We start from the raw sequence: 12,071 nt of genomic DNA on the forward strand, positions 1-12,071 counted from the left end.
TGGGCTCTATCATATCTACATTTGAAACTGTGTATGGAGTCAGCCTCCACCACATCACTTCCTAGTGCATTCCATTTATTAACTACTCTGACACTGAAAAAATTCTTTCTAACGTCTCTGTGGCTCATCTGGGTACTAAGTTTCCACCTGTGTCCCCTTGTTCGTGTCCCACCCGTGCTGAAGAGTTTGTCTTTGTCCACCCTGTCAATTCCCCTGAGAATTTTGTAGGTGGTTATCATGTCTCCCCTTACTCTTCTGTTTTCCAGGGATGTGAGGTTCAGCTCCTTTAGCCTTTCCTCGTAGCTCAATCCTCTCAGTTCCGGGACGAGCCTGGTGGCATACCGCTGAATCTTCTCTAACTTTGTCTTGTGTTTAACTAGGTATGGGGTCCAGGCTGGAGCTGCATACTCCAGGATTGGTCTTACATAAGTGGTATACATGGTTCTGAAAGATTCCTTACACAAGTTTCTGAAGGCAGTTCTTATGTTGGCCAGTCTAGCATATGCCGCTGATGATATTCTTTTGATGTGGGCCTCTGGGGACAGGTTCGGTGTGATATCAACCCCCAGATCCTTCTCTCTATTTGACTCTTGGTTTAGTGGTTTAATAGGAATGTATGAAAGCAAAGGAGCTGAAGAAAAGGGCATGGAGGAACTTCCGTAATAACAGAACACCAGAAAGTAGAGAGAGATACCAGAGAACCAGGAACGAGTATGTTAGTGTGAGAAGAGCAGCTGAGAAAAGGTATGAAAATGATATAACTAATATAGCCAAAACCGAACTAAAGTTACTACACCGTCACATCAGGAGTAAAACAACAGTGAAGGAACAGGTGATGAAACTTAGAACGGGTGAGGACAGGTACACAGAGAATGACAAAGAGGTGTGTGAAGAACTCAACAAGAGGTTCCAGAAGGTCTTTACAATAGAACAAGGAGAGGTCACGGTGCTAGCAGAAGGGTTAGAAATTACAAGAGATGAGGTCAAGAGGCACCTATTGGAGTTGGACATGAGAAAGGCTGTTGGGCCGGACGGAATCTCACCATACGTATTGAAAGAGTGTGCAAGAGCACTTTGTTTGCTATTCTCCATAGTAGGTCACTGGAAACTGGAGACCTACCAGAAATATGGAAGACGGTTAATGTAGTCCCAATATACAAAAATGGTGACAGACAAGAGGCACTGAACTACAGGCCAGTGTCTTTAACTTGTATACCATGCAAGGTGATGGAGAAGATCATGAGAATAAACCTAGTAACACACTTGGAGAGAAGGGACTTGTGACAACCCATCAACATGGATTCAGGGAGGGTAAATCTTGCCTTACAGGCTATATAGAATTCTACAATCAGGTGACAAAGATTAAGCAAGAAAGAGAACGATGGGCGGACTGCATTTTTTGGGACTGTCGGAAACCCTTTGACACAGTACCCCATAAAAAACTGATGGATAAACTGGAGAAATAGGCAGGAGTAACTGGTAGGGCGCTCCAGTGGATAAGGGAGGACCTATAACGTTTGCTGACGACGCCAAAATTATGAGAAGGATTAAGACAGGAGGACAGCTTGAGAACCTTCAAGAAAACCTGGACAAGCTGCAGGAATGGTGGTTACAGTTTAACCCAAGCAAATGTAATGTAATGAAGATAGGCGTAGGGAGCAGGAGACCAGATACAAGGTATCATTTGGGAGATGAAATACTTCAAGAGTCAGAGAGAGAGAGAGAGAGAAAGACCTGGGGGTTGATATCACACCAGACCTGTCCCCTGAAGGTCATATCAAGAGGATTACATCAGCGGCATATGCCAGGTTGGCTAATATAAGAACGGCCTTTAGAAACTTGAGTAAGGAATCTTTCAGAACATTGTATACCATATATAGCAGACCAATTCTGGAGAATGCGGCTCCAGCATGGAGTCCATATCTAGTCAAGCATAAGACTAAGCGGGAAAAGATTCAAAGGTTTGCCACCAGACAAGTACCCGAACTGAGGGATATGAGCTACGAGGAGAGACTACGGGAATTAAACCTCACATCACTGGGAGACAGAAGAGTTAGAGGGGACATGATCATCACATACAAGATTCTCAGAGGAATTGATAGGGTTGATAAAGACTTTTAATACAAGGGGCACATGCACTAGGGGTGACAGGTGGAAATTGAGTTCCCAAATGAGCCATATAGACGTTAGAAAGATTTTTTTCAGTGTCAGAGTAGTAGACAAATGAAATGCATTAGGAAGTGATGTGGAGGAGGTTCAGTTGCTTCAGTTACCTGCAGGAATGGCTCAAGACTCTTAATCATGAGCGATTTCAACCATGGAAAGATAGACTGGGAGATTGGGGACCCATATGGTGGTGCAGACACATGGATAGCTAAACTCTTGGAAGTGGCAACAAGGAACTTTCTGAGCCAGCATGTCAGGGAACCCACAGGAGTGAGAGGTAATGATGAACCAGCTAGACTCGACTTGATATTCACCCTGAATGAGTCAGAAATAAGGCAAAGTTGAAGCCCCCATAGGAATGAGTGACCACAGTGTACTGACTTTTGAGTACTTGGTGGAGGTTGGGATAACCTATCCAAGGATGGGAGTGGAGGGGAAAAGACTAAATTACCGAAGAGGAAAATGTGACGAGATGAGGAGTTTCCTCAGGGGAATACCATGGGAAACAGAACTTAGAGACAAGAATGTGCAGGACATGATGGATTTTGTCACCCGGAAGTTCCAGAAAGCTGCAGACAGGTTTATCCCAGTCCAAAAGGAGAAAAACGAAAAACAACAGAAAAACCCATGGTTCAACCAGGAATGCAAGGTAGCGAAGCAACTGAGTAAAAGAACATGGAGAAACTACAGAAATAACAGAACACCGGAGAGCAGGGAGAGATACCAGAGGGCCAGAAATGAGTACCTCAGAGTGAGTAGGGAAGCAGAGAGACAGTATGAAAATGATATACCGAGTAAAGCGAAGACCCAACCAAAGCTGCTCCACAGCCACATCAGGAGAAAAACAACGGTGAAGGAACAAGTGATGAAATTAAAAAAAGGGGAGAACAGATACACAGAGAATGACAAGGAGGTGTGTGAAGAACTCAACAAGGGATTCCAGGAGGTCTTCACAATAGAACAAGGAGAAGCCCCTGCACTAAATGAGGAGGCAAACTAAGCAACCTTGGAGGAATTTGACCTCACCAGTGATGAGGTCTAAACGTTTCTGCTGGAGCTGGATGTGACAAAGGCTGTTAGGCCTGACAGAAACTTACCATGGATACTAAAGGAAGGTGCAGAAGTACTAAGTGTCCCACTCTCTTTGGTGTATAACAGGTCACTGGAAACAGGAGACTTACCAGAAAGTTGGAAGACAGCTAACGTAGTCCCAATATACAAGAAGGGTGGCAGGCAAGAGGCACTGAACTACAGGCCAGTTTCCCTAACTTGTATACCATGCAAGGTGATGGAGAAGATTGTGAGGAAAAGGCTCGTAGAGCATCTGGAAGGAAATAACTTTGTAACGCACCACCAACATGGGTTCAGGGATGGTAAATCGTGCCTCATAGGTTTAATAGAATTCTATGGCCAGGCAACAAAAATTAGGCAGGAAAGAGAAGGGTGGGCTGACTACATTTTCCTGGACTGCCAGAAAGCCTTTGACACAGTACCCCATAAAAAACTGTTAAAAACGTTGGAGCAACAGGCAGGAGTAAAAGGGAAGGTGCTCCAGTGGATAAGGGAGTAATTACCCAACAGGAAACAGCGAGTAACGGTGAGAGGGGGAGACATCAGAGTGGCGAGATGTCACCAGCGGAGTCCCATAGGGCTCAGTACTTGGACCCATCATGTTTCTAATATATGTAAACGATCTTCCGGAGGGTATAGACTCGTTCTTTTCAATGTTTGCTGATGATGCAAAAATTATGAGAAGAATCAAAACGGATGAAAATAGACAGAGACTATAGGATGACCTGGACAAACTGGAGGAATGGACTAGAAAATGGCTGCTGAAGTTCAACTCAGGAAAGTGTATGGTAATGAAATTAGGCAAAGGGAGCAGGAGGCTGAACACAAGGTATCATCTGGGAGGTAAAATCCTACAAGAGTCAAATAGAGAGAAAGATCTGGGGGTTGATAACACACCGAACCTGTCCCCAGAGGCCCACATCAAAATAATACCATCAGCGGCATATGCTAGACTGGCCAATATAAGAACTGCCTTTAGAAACTTGTATAAGGAATCGTTCAGGACCTTGTATATCACTTATCTAAGACCAATCCAGGAGTATGCAGCTCCAGCCTGGAGTCCATACCTAGTTAAACACAAGACAAATTTAGAGAAGATTCAGCGGTATGCCACCAGGCTCGTCCTGGAACTGAGAGGAATGAGCTACGAGGAAAGGCTAAAGGAGCTGAACCTCACATCTCTGGAAAACAGAAGAGTAAGGGGAGACATGATAACCACCTACAAAATTCTCAGGGAAATTGACAGGGTTCACAAAGACAAACTCTACAGCACGAGTGGGACACGAACAAGGGGACACAGGTGGAAACTTAGTACCCAGATGAGCCACAGAGACGTTAGAAAGAATTTTTTCAGTGTCACAGTAGTTAATAAATGGAATGCACTAGGAAGTGATGTGGTGGAAGGTGACTCCATACACTGTTTCAAATGTAGATATGATAGAGCCCAGTAGGCTCAGGAATCTGTACACCTGTTGATTGACAGTTGAGAGGCGGGATCAAAGAGCCAAGGCTCAACCCCCGCAAGCACAATTAGGTGAGTACACACGCACACAGAACTTAGATACAAGACTGGATAGGACATGATGGATTATGTCACCCAGAAGTGCCAGGAAGCTGCAGACAGGTTTATCCCGGTCCAAAAGGAGAGAAACGAAAAAAGAACAGAAAAATCTGTGGTTCAACCAGAAATGTAAGGTAGCGAAGCAACTGAGTAAAAGAACATGGAGAAACTACAGGAACAACAGAACACCGGAGAGCAGGGAGAGATACCAGAGGGCCAGAAATGAGTACCTCAGAGTGAGGAGAGAAGCAGAGAGACAGTATGAAAATGACATCGTGAGTAAGCTAAGACCTAACCAAAACTGCTCCACAGCCACATCAAGAGGAAAACAGCAGTGAAGGAACAAGTGATGAAACTGAGAAAATAGAATAACAGATACTCAAAGAACGACAGGGGGTGTGTAAAGAACTCAACAAGAGATTCCAGGTGGTCTTCACAATAGAACAAGGAGAGGTTCCTGTACTAAATGAGGAGGCAAACCAAGCAACCTTGGAGGAATTTGACCTCAGCAGTGATGAGTTCAAAAGAAATCTTTTGGAGCTGAATGTGACAATGGCTGTTGGGCCTGATAGAATCTCACCTTGGATACTAAAAGAAGGTGCAGAGGCACTAAGTGTACCACTCTCCATGGGGTATAACAGGTCACTGGAAACGGGAGACCTTCCTGAACGCTGGAAGACAGCTAATGTAGTCCCAATTTACAAAAAGGGTGTCAGGCAAGAGGCACTGAACTCTAAGTTTCTCTAACTTGTATACCATGCAAGGTGATGGAGAAGTTTGTGAGGAAAAGGCTTGTAGAGCATCTGGAGGGAAACTGCTTTGTAAGACACCACCAGCTTGGGTTCAGAGATGGTAAATCGTGCCTCACAGGTCTAATAGAATTCTATGACCAAGCAACACAAATTAGGCAAGAAAGGGAAGGGTGGGCAGACTGCATTTTCTTGGACTGTCAGAAAGCCTTTGACACAGTACATCACAAAAGGTCCCGGAACTGAGAGGTATGAGCTACGTGGGGAAAGGCTAAGGGAGCTGAACCTCACATCCCTCGAAAACAGAAGAGTAAGTGGACACATGATAACCACTGGGAATTGACAGGGTGGACAAAGACAAACTCTTTAACACGGGTGGAACACGAACAAGGGGACACAGGTGGAAACTTGGCACCCAGAAGAGCAACAGAGACATTAGAAAGAATTTTTTCAGTGTCAGAGTAGTTAACAAATAGAATGCATTAAGCAGTGATGTGGTGGAGGCTGACTCCATACACAGTTTCAAATGAAGATATGATAGAGCCCAATAGGCTCAGGAATCTGTACACCAGTTGAGTGACAGTTGAGAGGCGGGACCAAAGAGCCAGTGCTTAACTCCCGCAAACACAACTAGGTTAGTACACACACAGGCGGGACCAAAGAGCCAGAGCTCAACCTCCGCAAGCACAACTAGGTGAGTACACACACACACACACACACACACACACACACACACACACACACACACACACACACACACACACACACACACACACACACACACACACACAGGGCTCTGTACTCGGAACTATCCTGTTTCTGATTTAACTTAAATTATCTCCCAGAGGGTATAGACTCATTCCTCTCAATGTTTGCTGACGACGCCAAAATTATGAGAAGGATTAAGACAGAGGAGGACAGCTTGAGGCTTCAAGAAGACCTGGACAAGCTGCAGGAATGGTCCAACAAATGATTGTTAGAGTTTAACCCAACCAAATGTAATGTAATGAAGATAGGGGTAGGAAGCAGAAGACCAGATACAAAGTATCATTTGGGAGATGAAATAATTCAAGAGTCAGAGAGAGAGAAAGACCTGGGGGTTGATATCACGCCAGACCTGTCCCCTGAATCTCATATCAAGAGGATAACATCAGCAGCTTATGCCTGGTTGGCTAACATAAGAACGGCCTTTAGAAACTTGTGTAAGGAATCTTTCAGAACATTATATACCACATATGTCAGACCAATCCGCGAGTATGCGGCTCCAGCATGTAGTCCAAATCTAGTCAAGCATAAGACTAAACTGGAAAAGGTTCAAAGGTTTGCCACCAGACTAGTACCCGAGCTGAGAGGTATGAGCTACGAGGAGAGACTACGGGAATTAAACCTCACTTCGTTGGAAGACAGAAGAGTTAGGGGGGACATGATCACCACATTCAAGATTCTCAAGGGAATCGACAGGGTTGATAAAGACAGGCTGTTTAACACAAGGGGCACACGCACTAGAGGACACAGGTGGAAACTGAGTGCCCAAATGAGCCACAGAGATATTAGAAAGAACTTTTTTAGTGTCAGAGTGGTTGACAAAAGGTATGTATTAGGAAGTGATGTGGTGGAGGCTGACTCCATACACAGTTTCAAGTGTAGATATGATAGAGCCCAATAGGCTCTGGAACCTGTACACCTGCTGATTGATGGTTGAGAGGCGGGACCAAAGAACCAGAGCTCAACCCCCGCAAGCACAACTAGGTGAGTACAACTAGGTGAGTACACACACACACACACACCGTCACAACCTCCATACAACCTCATCCTGCCCACTGAGTTTCCAGCATTTCAGATTCGTAATCTTGAGGTTCCGGGTTCGATCCCTGGTGGAGGCGGAAACAAATGGGCAGAGTTTCTTTCACCCTGATGCACTTTTTCACCTAGCAATAAATAGGTACCGAGGAGTTAGACAGCTGTTACGGGCTGCTTCCCTGGGATGTGTGTGCACACGTGTGTAAGAGAAATATATGTAATAGACACTAGAGAAAAAAAAATTGGTTAGAAAGGTGGGGTCCAAGAGCTAGTATGTCGATTCTGCAAATACAAATAGTAAATGCATTCACATACACATACATTTAGTAAATGTACTTAATTTAGAGTAGAAACGTATTAAAACTTCATTTGTACGTTTGTTAAAAAAGATCTTTGATTCGATTGAACAAAAATAACGTATGCAGACGAGGAGTCAAAATAACGTGGCTGAAATATGTTGACCAAACCACACACTAGACAGTGAAGGGACGACGACGTTTCGGTCCGTCCTGGACCATTCTCAAATCGACTTGAGAATGGTCCAGGACGGACCGAAACGTCATCGTCCCTTCACTTTCTAGTGTGTGGTTTGGTCAACGAAATAAACGTATTTTATACGTCCAAAAGAAGACTTTATATAAATAATTATAGTGTCATTTTTCTGTCTCAAAATAATGTAAGAAAACGTTTTCGTGTTTGTTGGATTCCCATATATCATCAATATATCCATCGCTATATCACATATCTATCCATCCATCTGTTCATCCATTTATCCGTCTATATATTTATCTATCCATTCATCAACCCTTCCATCCATCTTTCTATGCATCCATTGATCTAGACATCTAGTTACTCATCTATATATTGATCTATCCATTTATTTCACGAGGAAAAGAATAAAATGACATGTAACTAACGAGAATATATTACAAATGTTTACGGTGTACAAGGATCCTGGGAATGACAGAGGCGGGACTGTTCAAGTACTGGATGAGGGCCGCCCAGCCCAACTCCACTGTGTGCTCCCAGGCGCCCACCACCATCACCGTCCAGGAGTCACTTTCTCTTAACAACGTGATGGTAATGAAGCTGTTTCAGATTTGTGTACATATAAATAATGACATTTTTGTTAACAAACGCTCAAGCCTGTAATTTAATGTGTGTGTTTGTGAGTGTGTGCATGTAACTGACTTACCATTATAATTGCAGGGAATGTTTGTCCTCCTCGCTGGTGGTCACTCTATCAGTGTTCTGGTGTTGTGTCTGGAGCTTGTGGCCGGCAGCACTCAACACTGATGGACGCCCTCATCACTGGGAATATTTATCATGTTTGTTTCATGTGAACTACAAGATCTGAGTTTTCAAATACATATTAATTTACCGAGAACTAAATATACGTTCATGCTAACATTTTACATCAGTATTTTTTTCATTAACTGAGGCTAAAGAGATTAACTAATGCTCAAGACTGATCTCCAAAACACAAGGAAAAAGATCAAAGCTAATGATCTGAAGGCAAAACAAGAATGGTGTACAACATTTACATAGGCTATGTGGAAAATAAAAACTTCTGATATATAAAAAAAAAATTCTTCTTTGACTAGATATAAAAAAACATTAATCAATCGTGTCGGTCTATAGCTCTCAGCTATCACAATAGCATATATTAAAAAATAATAATAATTAGTTTTATCGAAAAAATAATGTTAATTTTTTTTTTTTTTCAATTTTATTTTTCATATTTGTTTATCGGACGATTTGCATGAAACTTGTACACCTGACTGCACCACCTCCGTGGTGCCTCCTTTTTGGTGTACGTTAGGGGCTCACGTACACCACAATAGGACCGGTGTGGGTTGCCTGTGCCCCTTTTTGGGAGGTGTATGTGCTGAAGGGCATCATGTAGGGGCCTTGTGAGCCATTGGACCACCCGCTGGAGGGGTCGCCTGTGAGGGCCGCCCTGAGTGGATGGTTGGGTGTCCAGGCTGGGGCGATAGGGAGACTGGGGTCTTAGCACCAGTGTGTGAGAATGAACGAAGTAGTAGGACTCCCCTGTTGAAAAGGGGCAGCACCGCTAGGGACGACGCACCCTTCCTGCACTGGCCCGCGATCGGCCTCCCTGGCTGCCCTGGTAGGTGGTATTCCTTGGTTCCAGGTCCCATCCCGTATATATTGGTTTGCTGCATGGATGACGACTTGACTTCTCTTACCCAGGCTCATGGGGTGGGCGACCAGGCCCCTCAGTCGGACCGTCCTGGAAGACCGGGATCTGTAGTCCCCACTAAAGGATCCGGTTTAGGCCCAGACCGGACTCTTCCTCCCTGCTCCCCTCCCCTCCTCTGTGGTTGGGTCCAGCCCCAAGCCTGCTGTGGTGACCGTCTCGTCCCCTTGCACGGCTCCATCTCTTCTTGTGACTACTACACCTTTGACCCGTCTCTCTCTAAGGATTCTCATCGCCTTCCCTGCCACGGCCGCTCTCGTATGCTCCCTTCCAATCCTAATTCGTTCCATGCTTTGTTTGGTCCTGCTACGTGGACTAAGTTCTTTGACTTCCAACCTTTGGATTCAACTCCTCCTGACGATTTTTCCCTTCATAGGCATCTTGTCGATTCCGTGGATGCCTCTGTCACCTTCAACCCCACTCGTCTTGGTACCCGTGTTGTTGCTGCTCTTTCTCAGGATGCGGCCACCCGCTTGGCCGCCTTATCCTGCCTTGGCGAGACCCCTGTTTGGGTCTCGAAGAACGCTCGGTTGAATGCCAGTGTTGGCACTGTTCTCCTCCCGCACCATGTTGCGACCGGTGTTAGGGATCTCAAGGACTGGCACGAGGATATCAAGCATATCCTCGAGGCCCAGGGTAATTCTGTCCTCCAGGTGGATACATTTACTCGTCCCCCTCGTGGTCATCGCCGTCTGCCCCTTCGGGTTGTGAAGGTTACCTTTGATGGTAGGACCCTTCCGCCCTCTGTCATTCTTGCTGGTGCCAGATGCTCCGTTCAGGAGTATATTCCATCTCCTCGGCTCTGGAGTAAGTGCTGGGGGTTTGGGCATGGTGCCCTCAAATGCTCTAGTCCTGTCTCTCTCTGTCCCCTGTGTGGAAGCAAGGGTCACTCTAAGTTGGAGTGCACTTCTCCCCAGGCCCGCTGCCTCAATTGCGGTGAGGCCCATCCTACCTTCTCCCGTACGTGTATTCGTTACAAACTTGAGGCGGCTGTCCTCAACTTGAAGCACCGGGACCGTTTGTCTTTTCCTGAGGCTCGGCGCCAAATTCATCGTCTCCCCTCTTTCGCTTGCGTCTCCTATGCTCGCGTGGTGCGCTCTTCTTCTCCTCGTCCTTCCCGTCTTCCTCAGTCTCACAACCGTTTCCAAGCTTTAGACCCGGACACGCCCACCACCACCTCCCCTGTTTCCCTCCGTTCTGTCCCGAAGGGTCTCCCTCCTGGTTTTCTGTCTAGGACTCCCCTTCTTTCTATCCAGTCTGTCACGTCTCCTATGTCTTCTTTTTTCTCACCCTCTGGTCCTCCTTCCCGTCATTCTCCTTCGTTTCTTGGCTCTCCACGCTGCCTAACTGTGCGGGCTGATGTCCATCGCTCTCCTGATGGTTGTGTTGTTCGCTCTCGATCTTCTTCTTCTATCGAGAAGCTGGAGTTTGTTGCCCAGTACATTGCTGCTGGGACGCCTGTATCTTTGAGTCAGAAGCGGAAACCTGGCTCCTCTCCTTCCTCCTCCTCGGTCGGTAAGAAGGCTTCACTTTCTTCTTCACCCCCATTCTAGATAGAATCTCTGATTCTATCGTTCCTTCCCCTCCCACTTCGGTGGTGGAGCCCCCTGTTCCTACTGTAGGGGTTTCTTTAGCCCCCGGTTCCATCTCGGTTACTGCCCTTGCTGAAGTGCACTCCCCTCTTTCTGCCCCTCCTCCCCTTCAATCTCCTCCAGACCTTACTCGTCCACCTCTGGTCTGTCCTCCCGCTTCTTTGCCTCCTTCTTTACTCAGTTTACCCATGCCCCCTAACCCTGACTTCTCTGACCCTGATCCTGACCCTGTGCTTTTTTAGAGTGCTGTGTTCCTTCTTCACCTTTGTTTCTTCTTTGCTCTCTGTTGCTCTCCTCTCTCTCTTTGCTGATGTCTTTTCTTCAATGAATTTTACGCCAATTTCCTTGACCTTCAACTTCCCATTTCACAGTTTTCGCCCCTTTGTGTCTGTCTCCAGGAGCTGATGCTTGGTGCTCGTCCTGGTCGTTTCCGTGGCTATTCTTTTCTCCCCCCCCCCCCAGCAAGAGCTGGGGTTCATAATTCTTCTGCTCTCTTGATTCGCTCCGATGTTCCCTTTGTCCCCTTACTTTTTTCCCCGTCTCTCCACTGTTCTGCCGTCCGTGTCGTTGTGCGTAAATGGTACACGGTTTGTTCCATTTATCTCCCCCCCACTATCCTACTTTCTCTTCCCGATCTTAAACATCTCCTAGACTCATTGCCGGAGTCTGTGCTCCAGCTGGGTGATTTCAATTGTCGTCATGCCCTTTGGAGTGATGTGCTGACAAACACCCGGGGTCGCCTCCTTAAACCTTTCATCCTCTCTTCTTCCCTGTCCTTTCTTAATTCTGGTGAGCCCACTCATTTGGACTCTCGGACTCGCTCTCTCTTGTCTCGATCTTTCTCTGTGCTCATCATCCCCTTCTTTAGATTTCGGGTGGCGGGTCCTTGATGACCTCCATGGCAGTGACCA

At 46.0% G+C, this 12,071-nt stretch overlaps 1 protein-coding gene across 1 annotated transcript in view; it reads left to right on the top strand.

The window, feature by feature from the left end:
• The window catches only part of LOC123759255 (uncharacterized), a 267,157-nt gene extending 258,514 nt beyond the window's left edge, over positions 1-8,643 (top strand). The window contains exons 16-17 of the mRNA XM_069334751.1: positions 8,298-8,427; positions 8,557-8,643. Of these exons, the coding sequence (XP_069190852.1) occupies positions 8,298-8,427; positions 8,557-8,643 (217 nt within the window). The remainder of the gene's footprint in view (positions 1-8,297; positions 8,428-8,556) is intronic.
• The last annotated feature ends 3,428 nt before the right edge of the window (positions 8,644-12,071 follow it).

This window comes from Procambarus clarkii, chromosome 32 (assembly GCF_040958095.1).
Source record: "Procambarus clarkii isolate CNS0578487 chromosome 32, FALCON_Pclarkii_2.0, whole genome shotgun sequence".
Classification (NCBI taxonomy): domain Eukaryota; kingdom Metazoa; phylum Arthropoda; class Malacostraca; order Decapoda; family Cambaridae; genus Procambarus; species Procambarus clarkii.